This window comes from Dendronephthya gigantea, unplaced genomic scaffold (assembly GCF_004324835.1).
Source record: "Dendronephthya gigantea isolate DGI-Jeju-01 unplaced genomic scaffold, DenGig_1.0 000393F, whole genome shotgun sequence".
NCBI lineage: Eukaryota > Metazoa > Cnidaria > Anthozoa > Malacalcyonacea > Nephtheidae > Dendronephthya > Dendronephthya gigantea.
In genome coordinates, this window is record NW_021163403.1 from 57,769 (window position 1) to 85,255 (window position 27,487).

Sequence of the window (27,487 nt, forward strand, 5' to 3'; positions counted from 1 at the left end):
TTACATGAAAATGGCATCACTAACAGGGATTGGAAGGTAAGCACGCCCTAATTTATTTATCACTACTGTCTTTATATCCTAAACTTTAACGACCATAATTTAACTTTTTCTTCTCTAGCCAGAAAATGTTTTATTGTGTTCCTCGTATGACGAAACGCTTATAAAGGTTTGTGTCGGTTGTGTATTGAACTTGTGTTTAAATTGCCCTTTAAATTGTATTTGAAGAAACCATTCGATGTGACCATTGCCAGCAAATCCTGGAAGTCACTATAATCTCAATTCCGAGTTTTGTCCGTGATTTCGTTTTACGAAAGCAGAGCGCATTCTGCAAACGTTTTAGGTTCAGTTATTTCTCATTGTTACAGTTTCTCAATGATAACAATTAATTTTTTAGATCAGAATTCCTATATGGAAACAATCTGTGGTACACCAAGTTACCTCGCTACCAAAATGTTAATCCCGTAGCCCGAAGAACGATCCTACAAGAAATCGTCTGTTATATGTTTGGTATGCCATATACTTCAGTTTACTCAAATTCACGTAGTGAACACGATTTGTAATGAAGCTGGAGGTAGGTTAACCTCATTTCAAAATTGGAGTACGTCAATGAAAAGTTAACGTCTTTTAGACTTTCCGGATCTTCTTTATTTTCAAAGCAGGCAAATAACCCATTGGAGAAACAAGTCAAAGAAAGGGAGAATGTTAGCAGTGAAGCTAAGGATCTTATAACAAAACTGCTTACTGTTGGTCACAGAAAATGCATCACGGTTTCAGAAGCTCTGGAACATCCTTGGATGAAGGTGATGATGAAATTACTAACCGCCTTATAACACCCCGCATCTAAGATTTTTCAAAATCGGCTGACCTTTTTCGTCTGAAGTCCCAGCTTTTTCGAATTGTTAGAATTAGTTTGGTTGAAGTTTAGAACTGATACAGCTATCCAGCATAAATAAAGTCAGTTTAGTTCAGGTTTCCTCCTGTAGTAACACTGGATCAATACGGGATGACCCCTACTGGACCTCCATGAAGGACAATTTAGAACTGATAGAACTATACGGTATAAATAAAATTAGTTCAGTTAGGAGAGAAAGCTTTTAAAAGTGTTAGATTGATCCACGATTTAACAAGGTTTTTGTCTTTTGTAGGATAAAGAAATGATAGAAAAAGCAGAAAAAATGATAAAACCGACCGTGGATGGAAGATCAATGTCTCCGCCCTTATAAAAGGTATGTTGAAAACTACGATACTTGTCCCGTTCTTCCGTCCAATGACCCTTATTTTCAACTCGCAATTGCAATGAAACATTACATGTTTGCAAGTTACATCGAAATTTAACCAGCTTTCCGAAACAATCTCAAGGCGCTGTTACACTACGCAACTTTCCTTGCAAATTGCAAAACCATTCTACTCCTGAGGCATCTAAAGTTGTCAAATACGAACATCTATTACGATCTGCTAATGTTTCCTTAGTATTTCGAACACTCTTTACAAATTAACATCCTTCGGAGTTATAATTGCATTGCAAGTTGTAAGGAAAATTGCATATTGTATAGTAGCGCCTTCAGTAAAGTTGAAAACTCACCGTGCAATGAAACATTGCATGTCGGCAAGTTAAAAGGCAGAAAATAACTGTCACCGTACATGGTGAAGACTGGCCGACGGTCACGTTCAGCAGACGAGGCTCTGCGAGCAAATAAAATACTCAGTGGCGAAGCCAGCACGACATTTAGCAGCATGACTGAAAATGCTTCATGTAAGATCACATCACTAGTTATTCCGATAAATAAAAGAACAGGGGCCGGTTGTTCGAAAGGTGGATAAGTCGCTATCCAACGGATAACTCACTATCCAACGGATAAGTTTTATCCAGCGTGTGATTTGGGTTGCACGAAGCTTGTATAACTTTATCCAGAGGATAAAAATCGCTATCTACCGATAAATTTATCCAAGGTCCGGAGGTGGTTTAAATCCACTATCCAGTGGATAAATTCAAAGATACAAGGTAACACTGTAAACATTTATATAAAATAGGACAAAAATGCAATATTCCTCTTACTGTGTTTCAACAAACTAATACACATCATGATTGTATTCACTATATATTAAAAATGTTTTCGAAGTGCAATTTGTCGCAGCAGCGTTTCACGTTGCCTACACATTCCGTTCGACCGGCGATTTTTTGGACATCCTCGCATTTATAACAGGTGGTAAATTTACTATACGCTTCTAATCAGTTTATAAACGCGAATATGCAAAGAAAGTCAACCTATTCCAAGGAAACTTGCTAATATCTAAGTAATTTCATTCACGATTAAATAGTGTTTCTAAATTTGCTATTGGACCGAAAGGCAAAGCGTTGCAAGGTCAAGGAATAAAATTGCAATGTGTTTAATTAATAAAATCACTATGATGTGAAGTGCAAAGTTCGAGCAAATCACTTGTTCAAGCCTTTTCCATTCAGTAACTATACTCGAGAATTCGTAATGATTATGAATTCAATGTTGTAAATGCTTAGCAACAGCTGACGTTGTGGTACGAAATTTCAGAATACTGTTTTCTTCTGGTAAATTTTAACTTATCTATTGGGTAGCTATCCACTTCACTATCCACGCTTCCTGCAACGCGTTTTTATCAATGGATAACTATCCAGATTTATCCGTTGGATAGGACTTATCCGTTGGATAAGTTATCCATCTTTCGAACAACCGGCCCAGTTCCATACCTATACTTTTGTACGTGTGAAACTTTTCGCTTGATTTTCTTTTAATTGTGAGAATCCGACCGTGCAGCAAACATTGAAATAAAGCGATAACACTAAACTTGATTGTGATAGCCCTGAGTATATACCGCTATAATAGCTTTGTTCCTCATAATGATATGCTGGATTCCTCGTCCAGGTATAACTTCTAAAACACGCCTTATTTTTACTTGTATTCCAATGCACCTAAGTTAGTAAAAAACCTGACAAACCCGCTGGTAGGGTGTAAAGAATTTATTTCTAAATCAAAAACTCGCTCTTACATAAGCCACTTATTGAAAAATTTTCGCTATATATTTCAGTCAGATGGATCTCTCAGTCATTTCTCATTCCTTAGTGAACAAATAGTATTTCAGTGAATTGCTAGAACATACCTGAAAAACAGCTATAAACTTCAATTCTCAAAGATATGTTGCGTACCATGTCTTTGGATGAATGCGGATGTAAAGCGCGGTTACAGTTGGTGATAGGACATTTTCCACCAGCGAGTCTCTAATGAAATGAATAATTTGTTAAACAATTAATCTTAATCACACATTAAAAGTTATATATGACCGCATGGAAATGATGTGATGCATATAACGTGACAGGGTAATCTGTAGAAGCCTTGCTTATTAATCCAGCTAACCCTGACTAGTCCATTTATTTTGTAATGATCGAATTTTTGCCCGTCGGAACTACAGGACACAGAATAGGTCTTCACCCACTAATTATAATCACGACGACTTGAGTGAAATCGCTCCGACAAACATCTTTCTTGCCGAATGCATTTGGTCCTGGTTATTTTTCCGTGCAGACCAGGAAGCTGCCTCATTTAAGCGACCATGTCCTGTCGACTTATCCGCATTCCCAACACTTGTTGCTATTATCTGGGATGTTATGTGTCTTCAGTACGTGGGCCAATAATTAGTATCAATTATCTTCTGGCACCAAACACCATCGAACAATCATCAACAAAAATGAAATGATAATGCATATAATTTTGCCATACACGGCTCCTCCAGAATTGAAACCAGTCGAGGTACAGCGTTATTTCCATTGATTTTGTGAAATCTTTACTTGGGGTTAACATCGAATTTTTATCACATTCCCATATAGGGGAATTACTGAATAAAAAATAATGTCCAACAGTCCTAATATTGACATAATAATAAACTGAACATATCCATGTAGCCTGCAATATTTACCTTGCTTGGTATGTCAGTCCATCAAATCCATGTATGGCACAGCGATGGATGGAGGTGTAGTCAGTGATGAGAAGGTATAATTGTTAGCAACTCCTGGGTTGCCATACTTTATTTGATCTAAAATTGAAACACAAGGAACAAGTAAATTATTATCTTATTGTCCAGGGTTGTGAGGCTATCAGCATTGTGATATCCCAATTTCATGCGTACCGCTACCATGGGACAACATTCCTTAGCAAACAAATAGTATTTCAGTGAATTGCCAGAACATACCTGAAGAACCGCCATAAACTTCAATTCTCAAAGATATTTTGCCGTACCAATTCGACTCTATATGCCATAGAATCTACAATTGAGATTACAAGAACATAACTATCACACAATTGAAACTATAATTGTATATGAATCACAAGGGCCTATACAGTATAGTAACAGCATGTATTTTTGACTTCTATAACACAAGAATATACAGAACAAAATGCAGGTTGTTTTCTTTCATATTCACATAATACCCCCAACCCCTGACAGTTACATATATATTGGTAAATGCAATTACATAATAGGAAAGGGAGAAAAAAAATCTATTTTTTATAACACCAGTGAAATATTGTGTACGCATAATACTTAGCGCTATGACCCATGCTGTCATGCTTCCATCACCAGATATCATGAAATCATCTTGGTTTTTTAATGTTGAAATTAATCCGTTTAATTTAAAAAGCACAAAAATACCACCAAAATATAGCTCGAAAATTTCTAATCAAGAAATTAATCAATATTGCTGTTAACCTGACACTGCAGTGCAGCTCTAAAAATCATATCAAATTACACAGGATTACAAAATGGAAATATAACTCGCCTTTGGAATTTCGTTATTTTCTTCGTTATTTTTTATCCTGTCGTCTTTTAACCGTTACATATAAACTGTAAAGGCATTAGTTATCTTTTCTGATAGGATTTAAGTCAGGATGGGCAGAAAAACTCGAAAAATATAGATTTTTTTATTTGTTATTGTGTATAGCGAGGCGTTGCTCAGCCGCATGCACAAGTGGTTGTCGCGTGAGGTTAGAGGTGTCAAAAACGTAATGTTGCCTACCCCGTGGGGGTAAAATAAGCCCAGAAATCGATTTCTGGGTAAAATTGTCCCTAGAGGTCATAATTGTCAAATTTTCGCTAATATGGTGATAATTATATGCACATTTTCGGGTTTCCGTTTGTAAACACATTTGTTGGAAATATCACTACAAATCGCCAAAGCAACTGTATTTCGAGTAAATATATGAAAATATTGATCCCAATGTAAGCTACAATATTTGGAGGTTTTTAGGCGAGATTTTTGGAAGGCTTTGCGTATTTTTGCTTCTCTAACATTCAATTTAAAAAGTACAAGTTCTGCAATAAATATCTTGGCTTATAGGAAAGCTTTTGAAATGAACTAAAGTTATACAAATAGGTAAATGTTTTTTCTTTAAGATAATACAATTTCTAGTTGAATTGATAAAACACTTCCAGATAAAACCGAAATTATCTGTGTGCGCCGTTTACGACCGGACAGCAATGAGTTTAGTGGTCTCATATTTATTAAAATGGGTGAAGTATTCGCAGAGTAATCACAAGTTTAAATGAGCTTACCACTATGAAATATCCTCTGATCGGACGTCTAACTGAGAGGATCCCTTAAACATCGAGAATACTTCATTAACAAGTGCCGCATTCTGTCCTGTTTGAGAAGGTACAAGAACTTCATCTTGGGTATTGGTTACTCTTTGCTCCGTTGGAAGTTCCATTCTGTTGTATGAGGACAACACTTGTAGTTGGTGTGATGAAAGGATGCAGATTGTCCGTTGGATGTTGTGCTTTTGTATTTGAGACGGACCACATTAGATATCAGCGCGAAATTGACACATTCATGGGATTCGAACCCATGAACTCCTAAAAAGGAGTATCCGCAAAATGTGTTCTTTGTGTGGCCAGGAAAAAGAGAGAGCTACAGGGCTTCTCCCAAACCGACTGGCAGACAATACGAAACGTAGAGGACAAGACAGTACAACACAACACAACACAAAACACACAACCGACGACACAACATCCAACAACCCACAACCCACTAACTCTGTAGCTGAAACGACAAAAAATATGGTGAGTTGTTCCTAGAAAATAAGCATCACAATTAGCATGAAGGCAATTGCTGGCTGGGGTTTAACTGACGGCATGGATATGGGGTGGCTTCTTAGGGTTGGATACTGAAACTAAACTACGATCGTCTTTGTCTGAAAAACACAAAAAAAAATTATTAGTAGCTCCCTAGAAAACGAAAAGCAAAACACAGTTAGACAAGCAGTGAGCCGTGTTTCCAGATACGGGGAGAGAGATTCTTAGCTAACAGCGGGGCCACGGGGTCTACTTCTATTTAAAAAATTAATTATACATACCTTGATCCTACCTAAAGAAAGAACTCACTTACCTGAGAAAACGGTCGCAGACGGCTGTTTTATAGCCTGTAGGCTCTTGCATAATTCAGCAAAATTAAGACAACTTGATTGGTTATTTCTGTACACAGGTCAATTTGTCATTGGTCAATTTTTGTACTCCACGATTGGTTCAATAAAAACCAATCAGATTGGTTAATCTATATTCAAAATTTGATACCGTTTCTTTGATATTTGCAAGGTGATTGCACAACAAATGTTCGATTTCACACGTTTTGGAGCATATTCCAAGCCAATGTATCACAGTATGAGTGTATTTGTTCGATTATTTCTCTCATGAAGTTCACAAGAAATTACTGTTCAATCATTATTAAAAGGCTTTATTCCCCTACCAGCTTTAGAACCCCATCGAACAGGAAAGTCGGAATTTAAAAGGCAAGTAAATCTTTCAAACTGTTGTAGCACTTGAATTCTGTGGTACATTTAACTACTGAACCTTTCAGAATATTGTAGAATTGGGCATGGCATGGAATAATAGTAAATATAGCAAACTGACAAATTCGCAAATGTAGTAAATTTCAAGGCTAAATATTGCAAATTCCAGTGGAAATACGGCGTTTTACCGCCATGCATACATAGCTATTCACAGCTACGATATTCACGTGTTGTATATATTCAATATTACACATCAAAGCGGCCTAATTCTTTGGATATTGCCCAAATGCAAACGAAAACCGGTTGCAGTGGTTTAGCTCACATATTCAGGATTATTTTGATATCTTTAGCGTCAAAATCAAGCCTTTAGAAGATTTTTGCCCATTTTTTATATAAACATACCTGATGATATGAATTATCGCATCACCGGCAATAATATTTCACAATAATAAAAATTTCGGGCCAAAAGCCGAAAATCTGACCTAGGTCCGATTCGAGCTTGCCTTAAGCACGTGATTAGCAATGATTATCGCTTAGAACTTATAAAATGCTCTTTCTTTGATTTTTTTGCACATACTACACCAAGAATTACTCAGAATTAAAACAGAATGATAACATGTCAAATTCTAGACATTTTGAAGACAACAGAGACCAAAAAAGCGAAAAAATATGGAATTTCCAAAATATATTTTGCAATGGGTGAGTAATTTCAGATAACAAAGCAAGCTATTATTTTAATTCTTATTTTCACGTATAATACAAATGCAGGTTATAACTATATGCTGGTTGGAATATACTATTCAAAGAATCGTTTTAACCGCTATCGTTTACTGGTATTCCGGGGTCTTTAGCCCAAATACTTGCTGAGATATTTAATGTTTTTCTTCTGTGCGACAATATTGTCAGGAGTAATAGCCTAATAGGGACCAGACGGGAATTAGATATTATAGTACTTGTATATAATAATTGTAGGAAAAAAATATTCCCTGTGATATATCTTCATAGGAAAAAGTATCAAAACGGATTATTTTCAACATTAAAAACCAAGATTATCTGATGATGTCTGGTGATGGCAGGCATGACAGCATGGTTCTTAGTGCCAACTACTTCGCAGGGCCACGTGTTATGCCTACACCATATTTTTGTACAGTTCCATCATTCATTTTACACTGATGTTATATAATTTTTTTTTATTCTCCCTTTCCTATTATGTAATTGCAGAACGAATATTCAATATATTAGTGTACCACATAAAAACTCATTATGACAATGGCTATCGGACGTCTATTGCATCGGAGATACGACTTGTGGTAAGCCAAATTCAATGTTATTTCTTGCGATTTTTCTATGATGTCTTACATTGTTTTTTTGTAAAGATTCTTCAATGTTTTCTCAGTCTGCGAGCTGACAACGTCAAGGCCTTGTGCAAGACAAAAGTGGAAAAGTCAAATTCACTTCGTATGTTAATTGTTCTGAAAGGAAAACGTTGGTTAATGATGATAGTGCAAGGCATGTCAGGTATTCTGCTTCCAAAATTCCTTTTCTTGTTAGTGTAATACATTCTCATTTTTGTTTTAGTTCTGCAGAAGATAAGACAACCGGGATTGTTTCACTGCCTTACAGCGAGGCGATGAATGTTATTCCTGTGTGCTTACAACAGGTAAACTTTTCTATCATAATATATCATCTGGCATTAAGTTTCGATTGAAGTTCAACTTTCTTCATTTTCTAGAAATTGGAATGGGAGGTGTTGGATGTTGTTCTGAGAAACTTTCCGGAGGCACTGCAAGATAAAAACTTGATACATTCTCGAAAGCACTACTTACGTTCAATATGTACAGTGTTATCTAAAATGGTAAGGGATGTAAAGTTGTGCACTTTTCACACTAAAATCATGAACTAAAAATTTTACTTTGCATTCAGGTTTGAAATTATGATTTTCTTCCTGGATTATTTCGTGTTCCTCATGATATGCGCCGACCTCATTTGTACGCTAGAATTTTTCCAGTACGGTTCTTATCATTCAGTTTTTTGCATCTATCATAATATCTTACCATAACTATACCAAAACCATACCATACCATAACCATAACCATACCACATCATATCATATAATCATATCATATAATCATCATCATATAATCATATCATACCATAACTAACCATAACCAAATCATACCATACGATAACCATATCATACCATACGATAACCATATAATCCCAAAATTATATCACACCATACCATACCATGACCAAATCATACCATACGATAACCATATCATACCATAATTATATCACACCATACCATAGCATAACCAATTTATACCATAATTATATCATACTATACTAATGATTTAATTGGATTTTTATTGTAACATGTGCAGGTATTAACAGAGCTGTGTACGTACCACATTTTTATTGGGCAAGATGAACAGGTAAGAACCTGCTTCACTTTATTTTCAGCGGTTGTCTGTTCTCGCTTAAACGTTGTTGTATATTTCGTCTAGTTTTGTCTGATGCGTACTTTGGAGATTGGTTTGGTTGCTCATTCCACGACGTTAAGCGTATCTTGTCTCACCATATGTATGTTAGAAATGTCTTCAGTTATGGCAAGGTATGGCTACTTAAGATTGTCTGGAATTTGAGACGTTTTTTATGTCCATTAGCACTTTGTAAAGAATGAAGTTGATTTAAGTAATTGCAGCGTTTTAGAAGTTTATTACTTTGAGATATTTGAAATCGTGCCTTGATAATGTGCTCAGTGAATTTACAGAAATGTTTTTCAATAAACTCCAGCCTAAATGTAACGTCTCTTGTTATGCGAGATACTCCTTCACAAGATTATTTGGGTAATAATTTCTAAATTTTCTGTCCTTAGGCTGCTCCCAACATATCTGGAAAAGTTTACTAAACTTTCGCCAACGCCTCAAGTTGTCATACCACTGTTAGAATTTCTCTCTGGTATGTTTCTTGAAGTTACGTAAATTAAGAAATCTTTTATGAAATATCAATGTACCCCCTAAGGAGAGCTAGGTTGTATAAACACTCAATCGTATTCGACGAAAAGTTGCTAACATTCTTTTAAAACGTTTAAATAGCATTGTCAAAGCTTCGTGATTAGTACAAAAACTTCACAGCGATCCATTTGAAACAAGTCATTGGAATATGTTTGCCTCACACAGCATCATCGAGGTTTGTTTAACGCGATAACATCTCAAACTTTTTATTATTGGCTTTGTGAAATTGAATAAAATATAAACGAACTGATATGTTTCACCTTAGATACTCTCAATACACGGTAACTCTTGCTGATAATGTCATTTCATCCTGGTTTGTCAACTGTCCACTGTTGTTAAGAAAACAATTCGTGCCATTGATTACAAAAGTAAGTCCACATGTCATTCTATGGCCACGGAGATTGCTTGCTAAATTTTCAATAGATATTAAGAAGTGGTGTTTAAACTTTATACAGCTTAGGCAGTGTTGTTACATAAACTTGTCCATTTCATGTTACATAATTTTGCTTATATGCAAGCTCGTTTTCAATCATTTGTCCTTGTATTCCTTTAGAGTCTTAACAACGCAGATATATCTTCAGATGCTGCAAACCCATACCCTTAGTCACTAATCCCCCCAAATTCCATTCACTCCCAAACTCCCTTGAGAAATCAAAGGAAGACTCAAGCAACACACTTAGTTCAGAGATGATGGAAATCGTGGGTGATATGATGGTCAAATATACATTTTCTTCTTATTTGACCCAACCAAAAAGGTCTGTATGTTGGTTTCGTATTTTTCTGCACTGTGTTTCAGGGAAGATGACTATTTTGTTGTTTTTATAGAACTGCAGTTGTTGAACGACTCCTGCGCAATGGAGTGTCAAGAAGTTGGTTGCTTGGCAATGTGTTGATCACGGTTACAGTCAACAAGCAGGCAACTTCGAACATGTCATGCGCATATTGTTCGGCAGGAAAAGTGTTTGTGTGAGATGATTCACTGCAGAAGGGCACGGAGCCTGAGGTTTTAAAAGTTGAGCTTAAGAGAAACAAAAACGAGGCCTCAATTAGTCAGGTAAGGAAAATTCTTTCAGTATCATTGTTTAAATTGGCATACACTGTCTGCCCAGCGTATTCATGCTTAAGCAACAAAATATATTTGCAAGAGCGACCAAGTTTTAATATTCTTCTAGTGAAAGCTCTTAGGAACGTATTTGACATTTCCATTGATAACGACAGTAATATCGTGTGTTTGAACGTTAAAGATGAACTCAGGGATATTCTAAACAATACAAATTATGGCCCTAGAGTTATTTCCGATAAAAACCTGTCGAAGTTGGTTCGTCATATTGCAATGCATGTTAAATAAATTTGGTCAGTAACTTAGGGTAATTTAAATGTCCGGATGTGATATTGACGGTATACGAATGTTTTTCTTTTTAAGATTGCGTCAGTTATTCACCAAAATCAGAAAAAAACTACAGATACCTAGGCTGTAATTGGTTACAAAGAATACGTCAGATCAAGAGGATTCGAGCTAGAGTTTCTCATGCGGTACCGGAACAATGTAGGTCGCTAGACTTAAGGAAAGACGCTCGTAATATAATAGATTTTACAAAATATATCCTTTGGTAATTCTTATGAGTTGCAATAAAACCTTTACAATTGTTCATCCTTCACTGATGAGCTCAGAATGTTTCGTTATCACGTGGTCAATGCACGACTCTTGCCCTGGAGGAGGAACCCAATCCGGATATAAATGACTTTTTTATCTAAAGTACTTCACGGAAATGCCTTCAGTTGAAATATGAAGAAAGTCGGGCTGATGTTTCAAAGATTTTATGACGCGAAGTTGAATCTTGGTTCATCGTTTCTTCAACGAAACGGGCACTGATAAGACTTCACAGATAAGATATCACAGTGGAAGCCAGTGCTCTTTCGCTGTAGCTTGCCTAGCGGCACAGAGGTCTCAACAGATGGTAGGAAATGACAACAGAGAGCGAACATGATAAAATTTTTATGAATAAAATTATTCCGAAAATAACAAAAAAGATCAACCTGGTTGGGTGACATCTAGAGGTCTAATTTTATTCTTTCTCCAACTATGAGATTTGATGTGAGCCTCATTTTTGTTTCTTCTGTCCATCTATTATTTCTTGAAAACAAATACCATGAAACATGGTTCAAAATATTGAGACATTTTATAAGCACGATGTTTGTAGAATACTTTGCAACGCTTAACAAAAATCCGTAACTGGTATTTTCAATTTGTGTTTATAGCTTCAATCTCGTTCTACTGCAGTTTCCGATAGCACAAATGAAAGGTAGGATACATTAATTGTAATTTAAATTTTAATTTAAATTTGATGAAGTATCGTATACCTCAAAACCTTCAACACCACTTTGCTGGTATTACTAAATGACGCTCAGAAAACTTCGAAACATTAATTTTGCACTTTAGCGAGTTTCGAATTATGGAGTTTTTTATTGCTGAGAGAAGAAGCACTGGCTGAAGCCGTTGCTAGATCATTCCTCATTTTTTTCATTTTCAGTAATAATCAGTATTATTCACTCGCATATATTTATGTATCTTTCTCTCTGTAGTGGCATTCGCAAGTAAGTGAAAGGAGTGAGCCGTTTGAACCCGTTCCTTACGGTCACTTATTGAAAATTACTAGCTATACTATTTACAAAAAGTGCTGAAAGACTTCTCTTTAGGCCTCGACTGAAAACCATTATTCCATTGCACTCTTTCATTCATCTCTATAAAAAAAATCACTTTATATTTTGAAACATCTATGACATGAAGAGAAAGTGCAACATTTGGAGAGAAAAAACCAAAGTGGAAAATTATCAAAGAAAGCCAAGTCAAACCTTCCCAACCTTAAAATTTGCAACCCGTCACCAGAGTTGTCGATGGGAATTAAAACATTTGTTGAAGTTTGCAAGTCGATTGTATTGCTACAAATATCACGAACATTTTTTTAATTTGTTTTTATTAATATCCATTCTACTTTACATATTCAGTATAAAGTGTTTTGTATTGACAAGCAATTGCTTTTGACTTACAGATGTGACTACAATATTGAAAATGGCTTGAGTGACGAAGGTGGACTTGGTGGAGTTGTTGAGGATTATGCCATTGCAATGGCGACATAATTGATGAAATCAATGGCGAAAAAAATTTTTAGTCAACTAGAGTCGTGTTAGAGTACCATGTTAGAAGGCGCTTGCGACGGACGACGAAAAACAGCGATAAATTTGCAAAATATGGTCGAAATTGTGTTTTAGTAGGGGTTAAGTGAAATGAAATATGTCGTATCGCAACAAAACATCGTTATTTCTTTGGAAATTTATAATATATAAAAGCATTTTTTTCATAATATGGCGAACATTTTTAGAAAATAGAAAAAATTAGACTTTTCCGGGTGAATCAGTAATTTTATGCCTAATTAGCAGTTGACCTGGAATGGTAAACATAATTTGCTTGTAAAATATAAAACTGATGATAATTTCACCCTCCAGTGACCACCCCTAAAAGCAACCATTCTGAACCATATAAGCAATTCAGAAAGACTGTAGCTTTGATAATTCAGGATTTAGAGCTATGGCGGTTATGACCGCCATGGTCATTTTACCCTTAAACAATTGAGATAACCTGTTTTGCATGAAATGCACACAAACTCCTTTACAGGGCCTTGACTAGTAAATATACCTGAGTTACACGGGCTGTTGATATCACAATTGTTTATCTCTTCACGCACTTCACGCAATAAATCACATCATTAGCAGGGGATGGGTCAACTTTGCAATTCCGGACTTGACTTGATATGTTCATATCAGAGAGATGTCGGTTTGGAGAGGTACATATTAAGACATGTTTACATTTTCAATTGCTGCTGCCATCTTCTTCTTTTGATATATGTGAACGAGTAGATAAGTTATGGATTTTTCTGATAACAGCACCGATTTTATGTATTGAAATGCAACGCTCAATACCCTACACACAACTAATAGCGTAGTAAAATTTAAGATAAATGGTACGATAATTTATTCAGCTTTAGAGAGATTACATGTTCTGACGTTTGGGTTCATTACGAGAGCTAAATCCAAACAAGGCTACAGGACCCGATATTATACCTCCTATTGCTTAACGAAAGATAGCAGAAGAAGTCTCTACTATGCTTAATGCTAGCCTCCTCCGCAAGCATATCTTATGTATTAGGCATTTATATTTCGCTTGGGTTAGCTGTGTCGGGGAAGGCGAGGAAAAAGTGGGAGAGATCGCTCCCCGACAAAGCTAACCAAAGCCAATTATAAATGCCTAATATTTTGTATTTCGCGCATAAATTGAGTAACTAATTTAGTTACAAACTTCCAGCCGTACGATTCCGGCTTTTCTCTATCCTTGTTTTAAAGATCCCGGCTTCTCTCATTCCCTGTTATAAAAATTTCGGCTCTTCCCATTCTTTGTTTTTAAGATTCCGGCTTTTCTCATTCCTTGATTTAAAGTTTTAAAGATTCTGGCTTTTCCTATTCCTTGTTTTATCGTCCCCCGTTCCCTTCCCCGTAACTGGTTTTAAGGCTAGTTTCCACTCAGGAAAAATCTCCTTTGGATCGGAATGGACAGTAAAATTTTTTTTGTCGCTGAGTTCTCAGGCGGCGTTTATACAAATGAAACTTTTCCGTCCCCTCCGATCCAAAGGAGAATTTTCCTGAGTGGAAACTAGCCTTTAAAGATAGCCCTTTTCCGCCCCTCCCTTGCATATGAACTAACCGCTAATTAAAAATTTTTGCGCTATCACATGACCAGCCTTAACCTAGGTTTTCGCCGCAGCGTGGGTCGTGGAGCGTAGGTAGAATAGCCTGGCCTGCGAAGTTGGAATATGTCAATGTACACACACACCCGAATTACGAAAATTGCACTTGTCAGCAAATCGTCACAAAGGTTTAGTAAAATGTCACGTACCCTCAATATTCCATTATGAATAGGAAAGTTTACTTGAACGAGATCCGCATGTCTTCGGTTTTTGATACAAAAATCAATTCATATGAAGAAACATTGGCGTTGAATTAAAATCGTATCATCATGCACATGGGATAGAAACTTCGTCATAATTATTAAGTCGTTTTTTGGCTTCACCGAAAAAATAAGCCTGGAAAAATTTGGCATAAAACGATAGACAAAAACATGATTATCTTTAATTTCAAGATCAAAGAACGTTTTTGGATCAATATTTAAATATAAGTTGCGCTTGTGTTCCTTACAACGGAAACAAGACCACGTGAATGAAACAGCTCACAAATTTTAAATCTAGCAACATCTATTGTTTGCTTTACTTAGTTTATTGAAAGGTTCCTGTTACTGTTTCAGGAAAGTAGCGGTAGTATATTTACTGTGTTTTAGGCAGAAAATGGTTGTTTATAACAATTGAGTCTCATCATAGGTAAGAGAAGTTTCCTTCTCTTACAACAACAATAGGGCCATTATGGGATACCAGATATGGATACTGCACATCGACAACTTTACAAAAGAAGGTAAGAGTTTCCAGCTTCCCGCCTGCTTCAGGGTAGCGCAGAAAGAAATAGGAATTTTTTCCCCTACCACGGTTAGAACCAATATTTTACAAATAACCTAGTGAAATGCCACTCTGACAATTTATGATGGTCTGGGACTTTTATTGTTGTCTTCAGATTTCCTTCCTTGGTGTGTATTTGAACTGCCGTATGATCGTTTGTTGGTATCATGATTTCATTCTGCTGGAAATACTCAATGAAAATGCCTCACTTGAGTCGTTGTCAAATTTGTATTTCAATTGACACATCTTGTTACAAACATACACATCAGGCCTCTGTGTTGATGATGATGATATCATCGTCTTTGAATATTGCGATTCTAACTACAGAAGATATTTTGTCCTGGAGCAAATCTAATTTGTCTTCTGCTTTACATTGTAATTCTCGTTCAATATCGTCAACAGGAATCCTTCACCAGTATGTTTTTAGCACGTAAACATTGTTTATTGATATCAACAGAAAGGGCCATTAAAATTGCCTGTAATTTCAGGTAATTCAATCTGTTTAATTTTTCCTTCCTGGATAATCATGATTTTCTAATAAGGCGTAGTACGAGGGAAAGTAAGAACACCCTCTGACTTTTCACAGCATATGGAGAAGCTCTTTTTTTTCATGAAGGGTCTGTTCGTTTGGAGGATGAGGCAATTCCTCTTTTATAGAATTTCTTGCTGAAATTTCGTGCCAGCTTATTATTGGATGAAAACTGCGAGTGGGAAGTTCAATCGTTGGCATGCAGGCGGACACTTCAAATGAACATTTATTACTGAATTTGCAAACATATTGAAACAAAACATAGTTGATTAACATAACCGACAGACGTTCTCCACCCGTTGAGTTTTATTCAACAACGATTTGACTCCATCGTTCAAAGACACTGAGAATATCTCTTGAATCAGTTGAATGGCTTGTAAGCTATGCAGCTTCTTCCAAAACGATAAACATTCGGTCATTGCGGTCTCAGGACAATCGAGATGTTCCACTATTTTGAAACTATTCGTAGCTTCGCTGCAAAAAACGATCTTCGATACTAAATGCCTCATTCCAGAAAGCAGTGGTTGCTGCCTTGCGCGCTTCCTCGAATCTTTTCTCGCAGTTTCTAACTCTCTGTCCGAGTTGATTTTAAGCTTTTCCTGGCTGGAGGAAGCTCTATTGCTTGGTTTAAGATACCAGACAGAATAACGCTCGAAAGTTCACCTGGTTCGTCCGAGTTTCGCTCTCTTTCTGCTCAAGATTTGATTTATCGAGAGAAACACTGAGTAACTGTACTCTTCTTAGAAAATTATAACTGGCGAGTGAAGTTGATCTAGAAAGGCCATCGATTTTAGACTTGATATCATTTAACTCGCGTACGACAATCTTACGAATTTCGCCGTCTTTCAGTTTGTCTGCCGTCGAGGCTATGACCTTATTCCATAATAAACCAAGTGTTGAACTGAGTATACTTGTCACAATTAAAGTCGTATCGCGTTTCTTATTAACTGTACCCAAAAATTAAGGCTTTATTAAAAGCATCTGCTAAAAGGTGAGGAGGCAAAACATCATTTAGAACCAAAGCTTCTTGAAGCGATACCCTTTGTACGAAGTTCATAATGAAAAACGATTATGGTAGGATTCGAACCATCGATTTACCACTTCTGAGACCATTGTCCTCGCCACTAGACTGCAAGATCTTGTGCTGGATGGCCATGGTTATTTAGTTTACTTTATTCTTTTACGAAGTTCACAATAAAAAATAGTTTTGGCAGGATTCCAAATATCGATTTAAAACTTTGGAGAAAATTGTCTTGGCCACTAGACCAAAAGTTCTTCGGGGAACGGCTATGTTTATTTGATCTACTTTATCGTTTTCACGAAGATCATAATGAAAAAACGGTTATGGTAGGATTCGAACCATCGATTTAACACATGGGAGACCATCGTCTTCGCCACTAGACCAAAAGGTCTTGTGCTGGATGCCCATGGTTATTTAGTTTACTTCATTCTTTTCATGAAGTTCATAATAAAAAATGGTTTTGGTAGGATTCGAAACATCGATTTACTACTTAGGAGACAGTTGTCTTAGCCACTAGTCTTCAAGGTCTTGTGCTGAACGGCCATGGTTATTTAGTTTACTTTATTCTTTTCACGAAGTTCATAATGAAAAAGGTCATGGCAGGATTCGAACCATCGATTCAACACTTGGGAGACAATTGCATTAGCCACTACACTACAAGATCTTATGGGGAATGGCCATGGTTATTTAATACTGTATTTCTTATGACGAAGTTTATAATGAAAATCGGTTATGGTAGGATTCGAACCATCGATTTACCGCTTGGGAGACAATTGTCTTCTCCAATCGACTACAAGTTCTTGTGCTGAACGGCCATGTTCATTTAATTTACTTTATCCTTTTCACAGATTTATAATGAAACACGGTTATGGTAGGATTCGAGCAATCGATTTGCCACTTGGGAGACCATTTCAGTTTGACAACCTTCAATCCAGCTGTTTTTGTAGCATTCTAGTAAAATTTTGTATGTTCCTTCACAGGCAGCTAGTGATCTAGAATAAAAAAACCAATGATTCAATATTTTGTCCACCACCACCCAAGGTGTGTGTACATAGCTTTTACTTGTAAACAACTCTAATATGTCTTTCCCTGAACAAGTAAAGTTGTCGGGTTTAAATAGAAATAAACACACTTACAATGATTTCACAACTTCTTCTTCTTCTCGTTCCCGTTTGCTTCTATCCGATTCGTTAAACAAGTTTTTAAAGAAATTCTCTAAAGCTGATAACGTGATGTTATCATTGAATCACCATCTTTTGGTGTATGGAAATGAATATTGTGTTTTCGTACTGCTTAATTCACGACCAATATGTCGGTTGGTCGGCAGCTCTATATATTTTTTATGATATTTATCTCATCTAACGAGTTTCGTACATCTCGACCAATTAATATGGCATTTAAGAGTACTAATTGCACGGATTTGGATGGATTGGCTGCGGATGGCATAACCTTGAGTATTTGTGGAGATATTGCTTTTCGATGTCGGGTCAACATACAACGAGTTGGTTTTGAATCTAAATACAAAGTCTCATTTGCGATTGCTAAAGAAACGAAACATGGATTTGTTAGTCTAGTCCTGTGTACGAAGCCTTCAAGCAGGATCTAACAATGTGTGTGGATGTTTCGTCTAATCCTGGTCCTCAATCTTTTGATAATAATCAGTCGGATGAGATTATCAACATCGAAAGCAGTTACGTTTGATGAACACGTTTCGACCCGCTAATAATCCTGAGGAGCTTAGTTCAATGCTTGGCAGTTGAATCTACAGAAAGGTTGGTTGTTCCATATGACCTATAGGAATATTTGCTATAATACCTACTTCGCAAACACCACCGCCACACTATACAATCACTATCATCCTGCAAATCATCAGGAAGCTATCCCTGTTAGAATCACGGACCGTGTCCCAAAGCCTGTAAATATATATGGCAGAAATTATATTAAGAGAATCAATCTCATCAATATTCCTTTATCAGGCATTGCCAACACTCCTGATACAGCTGTTACTCAGCTTTGTTCTTTTGGTCTTTTCAACTGCCGGTCTATTCGGAACAAAGCGAATTTAGTCAAAGACTATGTGGTTGAGAATGAATTTGATATATTTGCGATTACAGAAACCTGGCTTCACCCTGACAAATTTGATCATATATCTTTTGGGAATTTCACCCCGAAGGGCTACTCCTTTAACAATATCTCGAGACAACAAGGTAGAGGGGGAGGCATTGGTATACTATACAACAACACTTTAAAAGTGAAGCTGGACTCGGCGAAAATGTTCTCACACATTAAGTCTTTCGAAGTGATGGGTATGCAAATCAATGTGTCATCTCAAATTCTAAATATAATCGTATTATATCGACCTCCATGTAGACGATAATCGGAATTAACAACAAAAAAAATTCTCAATCTTGTTGATTCTTTTAATCTGGAACAACGTGTACAAAAACCAACACACTTTGCTGGTCACACGTTAGACCTTATCTTGTCTCGCTGAGGAAAATATTGTTCAATCTATTGACGTTCATGATCCATCTATATCTGACCATTACACGGTTACATATGAACTCAATTTTAAAAAACCATTGTTTCAGAGAAGGGTCGTGAGTCACGTAAAATTAAAGCAATCAATATGGACTCGTTCCTTAATGAAATTAGGCTATCTCCGATTAAAACTGGGAACACGGCTGATATAAGTGCGAAAGTCAACCAGTACAACTCGGAGCTGCCCAAAATTCTGGATCATCATGTACCACTTATTTCCAGAGAGATAATTATTCGTCCAGCTGCACCTTGGTACACTGAACAAATTAAAAACGAGAAACGTATCAGAAGGAAACTCGAGCGGGTATGGCGTAAGTCAAGACAATCCTGTGATCGTCTAAAATACAGTCAGCAATGTCGCCGTGTCAGTGAGCTATTATAGGAAAGTCGTACTCGTTATTATTCTGAAATTGTTAGAGATAATGGGAGTGACCAAAAGAAATTATTTAAAACCGTTGGAAAGTTACTACATTATACCCCTGATTCTCAATTTTCTGTGTGCTAATCTGATGAGAATCTAGCTAACAATTTTATGACTTTCTTTGAGGACAAAATTAATAAAATATATGAAATCTAACGGAATCCACTTAGCTAAATAAAATGTCGTTGTTTGCAGCTAAATGAAATGTCGTTGTTTGCAGTAATCCAGTTATTCTCCTGGTTTCTCATCGTTCCCAGTCTCTTCATCCTTACTGCGAAAACTGGTTTGAAAATATTAAAGATTTGGTGGAGAAATACTTCAAGTGTGTGGTCTTCTTTTTTCTTTATATTTTGTTATGTAAAAATGTAATATTTTGGTATGTTGATTTTTTTTTAAGTTCGTGGTGTATTTCTATGTAGCCTCAGTCTTATCCTAATGGGAATTTTTTTAGATGTGAAGAAAGGACGGCCAACCGAATTAAAGCTCTAAATGTGCTTTGTAACATATTAGGAACGTTATCTCCACTATATGAGGTATAAAATTTTAGTACTTTGAATAAATTTTAGTCCATTTTTCTAGACATTAGCGATATTATGAATCTTTTTCTAGTTTTATAACTCCTTGTTTTTTACAGGAAGAAATACTTGAGAATTCAGTGTTGCCACATTTAGACCACATTGTCAAAGATCGGGATATTTCTGTGCGGATCCGAGCTGTCCAGCTTCTGGTCGATGTTATTGAATCCTCTGATTCACCGAAAGTTTGCGATGTTTTGCATATAATCGAGAAGGTACTCAATACAATCATTTTCAGACGGTTTCATTTCACTCTTCATTCGTGATGAGCTGATACTGTACTTCAATAGAAAACTCTTTCTTATCAGTGAAAGCTTCCTGACCTGAACCTAACTATATATCCGCAAATTGGATCGTTTTACACGGGGGTCGTGAATGCAAACGCATCAGTGAAGTAAAAGGATACATATTTCATTTATCAATTCCAGATTGCCACTGTCCAGTTGATCCTCTCAAGCGATACGTTAAGCCGTCATGTAAAGAACATGTAAGGTAATTATAGAGACTGCAAGGTATATGTAGGAACATCTAGAGACATAAAATTACATCTAATCACTGTAATTTGTCTTTGTTGCTGCAGCCTCAGGATGAAACAGCATAGAAAGACATCAAAGAGGCTGTATTAGGATTAGTACGCTTGTTCAAGGTAATGAAGGACATGCAGAGATTGTCCACACATATTCGTTCATTGTGATGAAGTTATTTTCGTGAACAAAAATAAGTGTAATTTAATGCCACACTTGCTTCTCTTTCAGTAATTTCATTCTATTTTTGCAGATGAAATTGTTTCGTAAACCTCAAAACGAGCCGAACGAATATTCAATATATTAGTGTACCACATAAAAACTCATTATGACAATGGCTATCGGACGTATAGTGCATCGGAAATACGGCTTTCGGTAAGGCAAATTCAATTTTATTTCTCGCGATTTTTTTATGATGTCTCACATTGTGTTTTCTTAAAGATTCTTCAATGTTTCTCAGTCTGCGAGCTGACAACGTCTAGGCCTTGTGCAAGACAAAAGTAGAAAAGTTTAATTCACTTCGTATTTTGTTTGTTCTGAAAGAAAAGGTTGGTTAATGACGATAGTGCCACGTATGTCAGGTATTCTGCTTCCAAAATCCTTTTCTTGTTTGCGTAATACATTCTCATTTTTGTTAGTTCTGCAGAAGATAAGACAAACGGGATTGTTTCACTGCCTTACAGCGAGGCGATGAATGTTATTCTTGTGTGCTTACAACAGGTAAACTTTTCTATCATAATATATCATCTGGCATTAAGATTGAAGTTCAACTTTCTTCATTTTCTAGGAATTGGAATGGGAGGTGTTGAATGTTGTTCTGAGGAACTTTCCAGAGGCACTGCAAGATAAAAACTTGATACTTTCTGGAAAGCAATATTTACGTTCAATATCTACAGTCTTCTCTAAAATGGGAAGGGAAGTGAAGTTGTGTACTTTCACACCAAAATCATGAACTAAAAATTTTACTTTGCATTCAGGTTTCAAATTACGATTTTCTTCCTGGATTATTTCGTGTTCCTCATGATATGCGCCGACCTCATTTGTACGCTAGAATTTTTCCAGTACGGTTCTTATCAATCAGTTTTTGCATATATCATAATATCTTACCATAAATATACCAAAACCATACCATACCATAATACCATACCATATCATATCATATAATCATATCATATAATCATATCATATAATCATATCATACCATAACTAACCATAACTAAATCATACCATACGATAACCATATCTTACCATAATAATATCACACCATACCATACCATAACGAAATCATACCATACCATAACCATGCATATCATACCATAATTATATCACACCATACCATAACCAATTTATACCATAATTATATCATACCATACTAATGATTTAATTGGATATTTTATTGTAACACGTGCAGGTAATAACGGAGCTGTGTACGTACCACTTTTTATTGGTCAAGATGAAAGGTAAGAATCTGCGGGACTTTATTTTCAGCGGTTGTCTGTTCTTGCTTAAACGTTGTTGTATATTTCGTCTAGTGTTGTCTAATGCGTACTTGGTTGCTCATTTCGCGACGTTAAGCGTATCTTGTCTCACCATATGTATGTTAGAAATGCCTTCAGTTATGGCAAGGTATGGCTACTTAAAATAGTCTGGAATTTGAGACGTTTTTTATGTCCATTAGCACTTTGTAAGAATGAAGTTGATTTAAGTAGTTGCAGCGTTTTAGAAGTTTATTCTTTGGAGATATTTGAAATCGTGCCTTGATAATGTGCTCAGTGAATTTACAGAAACGTTTTTCAATAAACTCCAGCCTAAACGTAACGTCTCTTGTGATGCGAGATACCCCTTCACAAATATATGATTTTTTAAGTAATAATTACTAAATTTCTGTCCTTAGACTGCTCCCACAATATCTGGAAAAGTTTACTAAACTTTCGCCAACGACTCAAGTTGCCATACCACTGCTAGAATTTCCCTCTGGTATGTTTCTTGAAGTTACGTAAATTATGAAATCTGTTACAAAATATCAATGTACCCCCTAAAGAGAGCTAGGTTGTGTAAACACACAATCGTATTCGGCGAAAAGTTGGTAGCATTCTTTTAAATCGTTTAAATCGCATTGTAACAGCTTTGTGCTTTGTACAAAAACTTCACAGCGATCCAGTTGAAACAAGTCTTTGGAATATGTTTGCCTTACACAGAATCATCGAAGTTGGCTCAACGCGATAACATCTGAAACTTTTTATTATTGGTTTTGTCAAAATGATTAAAATATAAACGAACTGATATGTTTCACCTTAGATACTCTCAATACACTGTAGCTCTTGCTGATAATGTCATTCCATCCTGGTTTGTCAACTGTCCGCTATTGTTAAGAAAACAATTCGTGCCATTTATTACGAAAGTAAGTCCACATGTCATTCTATTGCCACGGGGATTGCTTGCTGAATTTTCAATAGAATATTTGCAAGAGCGACCAAGTTTTAATATTCTTCTAGTGAAAGCTCTTAGGAACGTATTTGTCATTTCCAGGCTTCTTCAACTGATAGCAAAACTCGTGCAGATGATTCTAGCCAGGTGCCAAACACAAAATTCGATACCAAAGCATCTGACCTTCTTACCCGCGATTTAAAGGCCACTGGTACCGTATGCTCAGTACAGAAATCTTGTGACTCAAACATCTTGTGACGACCAGCGGTGGGAAAGACTGAGATTTATGAAAGTTTAATTCCAAAACAACTCTTTGGTAAGCCCATTTATTTTCTCAGTCAAATTGTGCTCTGAATGTTTTCGCCCACAACTTGTCAACGATGGGTCAAACCTGTTCAATGTTTCGGTTGGGCATTCTGTTGGCGGAATGTCAAATTGATATTGTTGTATTTCAGATGATTTATCGGCCGAACTCATTAAAGAAGGAGCCAGACAACGCCTTGAAACTACAACAGAACTTCTTAGCAAGAGCACAGACAGCGTACATTGATTGTAGATCTTGTCAAAGATCGCCTCGCATCGTGTAGAGAAGATGAGGAAACTAATATTGAAGATACCCGGGATGATGTTGAAATGAAGAAAACCGAACTCAAGGAGTCAGGTTTGTAATGTTAAAACAGATCGGCCATTGTTCGCGCATTTACGAAATGAACAAATTATCTGCCTGCATTTTAGACAGCGCAGAACAAAAGATGCTGCTTACAGAACACGGCAGATCTTCACCCTCGTCGATTTTATTACAAGATTCCGGTCAAAAGTTGAATCTTGGTTCGGCATTTGTTCAACGAACTCGATATTGAGTCGTAGGCCGAGATATGAACCAAGCGCTTTTATGGTAAGAATTCTCTTCAAACTCGCTTTGCATGAAATTTATTTCGTGCAAGGAACATTCACTATCCATCCCTTACATTGCTACTAACATGACTGGCAGGGGAAGCAGAAAAGAAAGAGATCTTTGATTTAGACTAGCTTTTTCATTTTACAATCGTTTCAGATTGATGTCGTACCAGGTTCCAAAGACACTGTTTTACACAAGGAAGAAACTGAAGGCAAGCGAAATTACCTTTGCAATATGGAGGAAATATATATTTTAATATGACTATATTTACCAATTTTTCTTTCACAGGGAACAGTCAAGGCTTATTAACTCGTGAAGAGTTTCAAAAGGTAGCAATTTTAAGATCACGAATCATCATCGTGCAATAATCTCAACATCTGTTTAATTTTAGCCTGTTCCTGGTAAATCCCTTCTGGATGCAAGTCCTTTGAAAACTTTTTGAGTTAAGACGAGGATAAACTTAATGAATCCGTAAGTCAAGTAATAATAATGATAAATTGGTCTTACGGATTATTAAATACTGAGCATTATAAACCGGTAAACTCAGAAACCGGTAATCTCAATTTTGCACTTCGAATTACGTAATTTAATCCTTGTGGTTGAAGGTGAGGACTTGCAACGTTACTTATTTATTACAGGGTGACGATAGCGTGGGGAATTCAGGGGTCGGTAGACTTAGGGAAAGACACTCGTAATATAATAGATTTTACAAATATATCCTTAGGTTTTCCTATGAGTTACAATAAAACCTTTACAATTGTTCATTGATGAGCTCAGAATGTTTCGTTATCACGTGACCTATGCACGACTCTTAATGGTTACTGTTAATCTGTTGTAACCACCTGCTGTACTGGTACGATGATTATCACATTTTGTTTGAGCTTTACATACCCGGGGAAAACACTCAGCCACGTCGAGGTTATTAGCTAATTCCAACAGCTTGTCGTAGTATTCATTGTGGAATAAATCTACAGAGGCACGTAGTTTTGCCATTTCATCCTTTAAAAGATTAATCTGTTTTATTGATTCCGCAATATCGATTTTTTTTTCTTCTTTAATTGGACCGTCAATGACAAAGTATGATCCAGAACATGTTGGGTGATAATGAGAGCAGCCATAAATTCAAATTTCTCCACGTTGCGAAAATGAGACTGTGCGTCACTAGCTAATCTAGGAAATGGCCCTTCCTGCGATCCTCCAAACTGCATAAAATTGAGTGTTTCGTAGATAACTTTGAATGCATCCAAACAACCATCGCGGGATCTTATTCGTTCTACCCATCGTGTCGTGGAAGGCTTTGCGAGCTTGTTACGGGTTAAACCAAACTCTTTCATCTTTTTACTTAGATACTGTGAGCGGATAGGGAATCTGATAAAAAAGCTGGCGATATTTTGTGCCTGACTCAACATATTTTTCACTGGAAGAATTGAACACGCTTTGGCAACAATAAGGTTTAAACGATGACTGGAGTAATGAACATGCAACGCCTTCGGGTTTTTCTCTAATATTCTCTCGAAGATGTGTAGAGATTTAACTGCAATATTTCCTACAGCGGTCTACTTCATGCAGTCACCCATGACGTAAGTTGACAATTTCTTATTTTGTACTTTTCTGCAGACAAAATCCTGTGTAGAGAATATTATTGCATTTTTACTGAGTTTTAATGTTCTGTCAAAATCTGGATTAAGGCTGTTTTCCACTCACGTGTTTTTCATACGCACGTTAGTTTTCTGCATATTTTAGTATGCATTAGTTGACCTAGATTTACAACAATAATCGTTATAAAGGAAGGGAGAATAATTTAAATTGGCAGATTGAAGCTTATTATAATCATAACCATGTACGTATGGACTCGAGTTTACTTGATAGTCGATAGCGTCGACAGCAAATGACATTGAAACGTTTGTATGAATATTTCGAAGTCCTGACAGTATAATTAATATCCCGTAGGTTATTTCAAGCAAATATTTGACTAGCGACGTCGAACAAGGCCAGTTAACCGCGTCGTGGATCGTAAACTGACCTCAATACAGAAAGTGGGGACAAAAAGTCCCCACTTTAGCCAAAATACAAAACATTTTGTTCTAGGCCTCTCAGTTCCCGCCTCGCCGCGTATAAGGAACGTTAAGAGGCCTAGGGACTACGCTGCGGTAACTCTGGTTGCTGAGTTGACTGGGTCCGAATCCATGAAATGGTAGATTTGAAATTTTCTCGCCAGAAGTACGGCTGGAATATTAAGTCTTTTAAACTCCAATATATATTTCAAACGATTTTAAATATTTTGTAAGGACTTTTCCCGGAGAATAAAGAAAGACTTATCATTAATGCAATCACAATGCTCATTGCTCACGAAGGTATATCTTTGCCAATATATTTAGTGTTCAACCCTAAAATATACATATTCTGACTGCTATTACCTTCACAGGTGTTCAATATATACATAAAATAGTTAAAATGTCTCGTCTATTTGCAGGAGACCAAAACAAAATATCAGATAAAGATCTCGAAGCACTGTTTCACGCTTTGAGACATTAGGTTGGATCCAAAGCAGGTTTCACAACGCTCAGTAGGTGAGAAACGTTTATCTTTAACCATAACACACGCTGTTTACTCAACCAGCTCACTTTCTCTAGACCGTGTTTCTGTTTTGTTTTTACAGCTTCTATGAGAAGGTTGGTGTGAAAACTGTGAAAGCTTTGAAGAGGAATAATGAAGCCGTGACTCACGCCGCTGTCGACATGCTGTGTGCTCTGATGCAGGTAAAGAGAGGGCTTTCCTTTAAGCGGCCAAAATGGTCAGACCGGTCATATTTAAATTTAAAATAGAGTATTTCGTTAAGAATATAGTTGCGAAATTTCCGAGCTAGACAGATGCAAGTAACGATATACTTGAACGCAGAGTTCTTGAAACACTCTAAAATACCAGTAATCTGTCTGTACCGAGATCAACAATAGGACCGGTCTGGCCGTTTTTTCCGTATAAAGGAAAGCGCCAACACTTTAACGATGAATTTCCTGGTAATATGTTGCCAAATCTGTCACTGTCATTAGTGTTACCCCTTTAACTTGCAATCCACATAAACTCAGCCAACTTTGAAATCTGAATGTTAACAGGATCCAATTTTATCGAAACCAATTCTGTTTTTTATATAGCCAACGCACGATAAC

At 36.5% G+C, this 27,487-nt stretch overlaps 1 protein-coding gene and 1 long non-coding RNA gene across 3 annotated transcripts in view; both read left to right on the forward strand.

Moving 5' to 3' along the window:
• Positions 1-25,780, forward strand: part of LOC114542768 — a 34,083-nt gene extending 8,303 nt beyond the window's left edge. Inside the window, exon 3 of the long non-coding RNA XR_003689757.1 lies at positions 25,667-25,780. This is a non-coding gene — a long non-coding RNA (uncharacterized LOC114542768). The remainder of the gene's footprint in view (positions 1-25,666) is intronic.
• LOC114542765 (calcium-dependent protein kinase 3-like) lies at positions 125-6,809 on the forward strand. 2 transcript variants are annotated; one of them, XR_003689754.1, is made up of 5 exons: positions 125-166; positions 395-571; positions 657-800; positions 1,146-1,226; positions 6,770-6,809. XR_003689754.1 is itself a non-coding variant. In XM_028562224.1 (4 exons), exons 2-4 carry the CDS (start codon positions 560-562, stop codon positions 1,221-1,223), a joined length of 234 nt encoding a protein of 77 aa, XP_028418025.1. In that variant the 5' UTR covers positions 125-166; positions 395-559; the 3' UTR covers positions 1,224-1,363. The 2 variants fall into 2 exon arrangements, 1 of the variants encoding a protein (XP_028418025.1); XM_028562224.1 differs by lacking the exon at positions 6,770-6,809 and having other exon boundaries at positions 1,146-1,363.
• Positions 25,781-27,487: the final 1,707 nt, after the last annotated feature.

Coding starts and splice junctions, on each gene's coding strand:
- LOC114542765 (XM_028562224.1), top strand. Junction 801..1,145: donor TGGAACATCCTTGGATGAAG/GTGATGATGAAA, acceptor TGTCTTTTGTAG/GATAAAGAAATGATAGAAAA.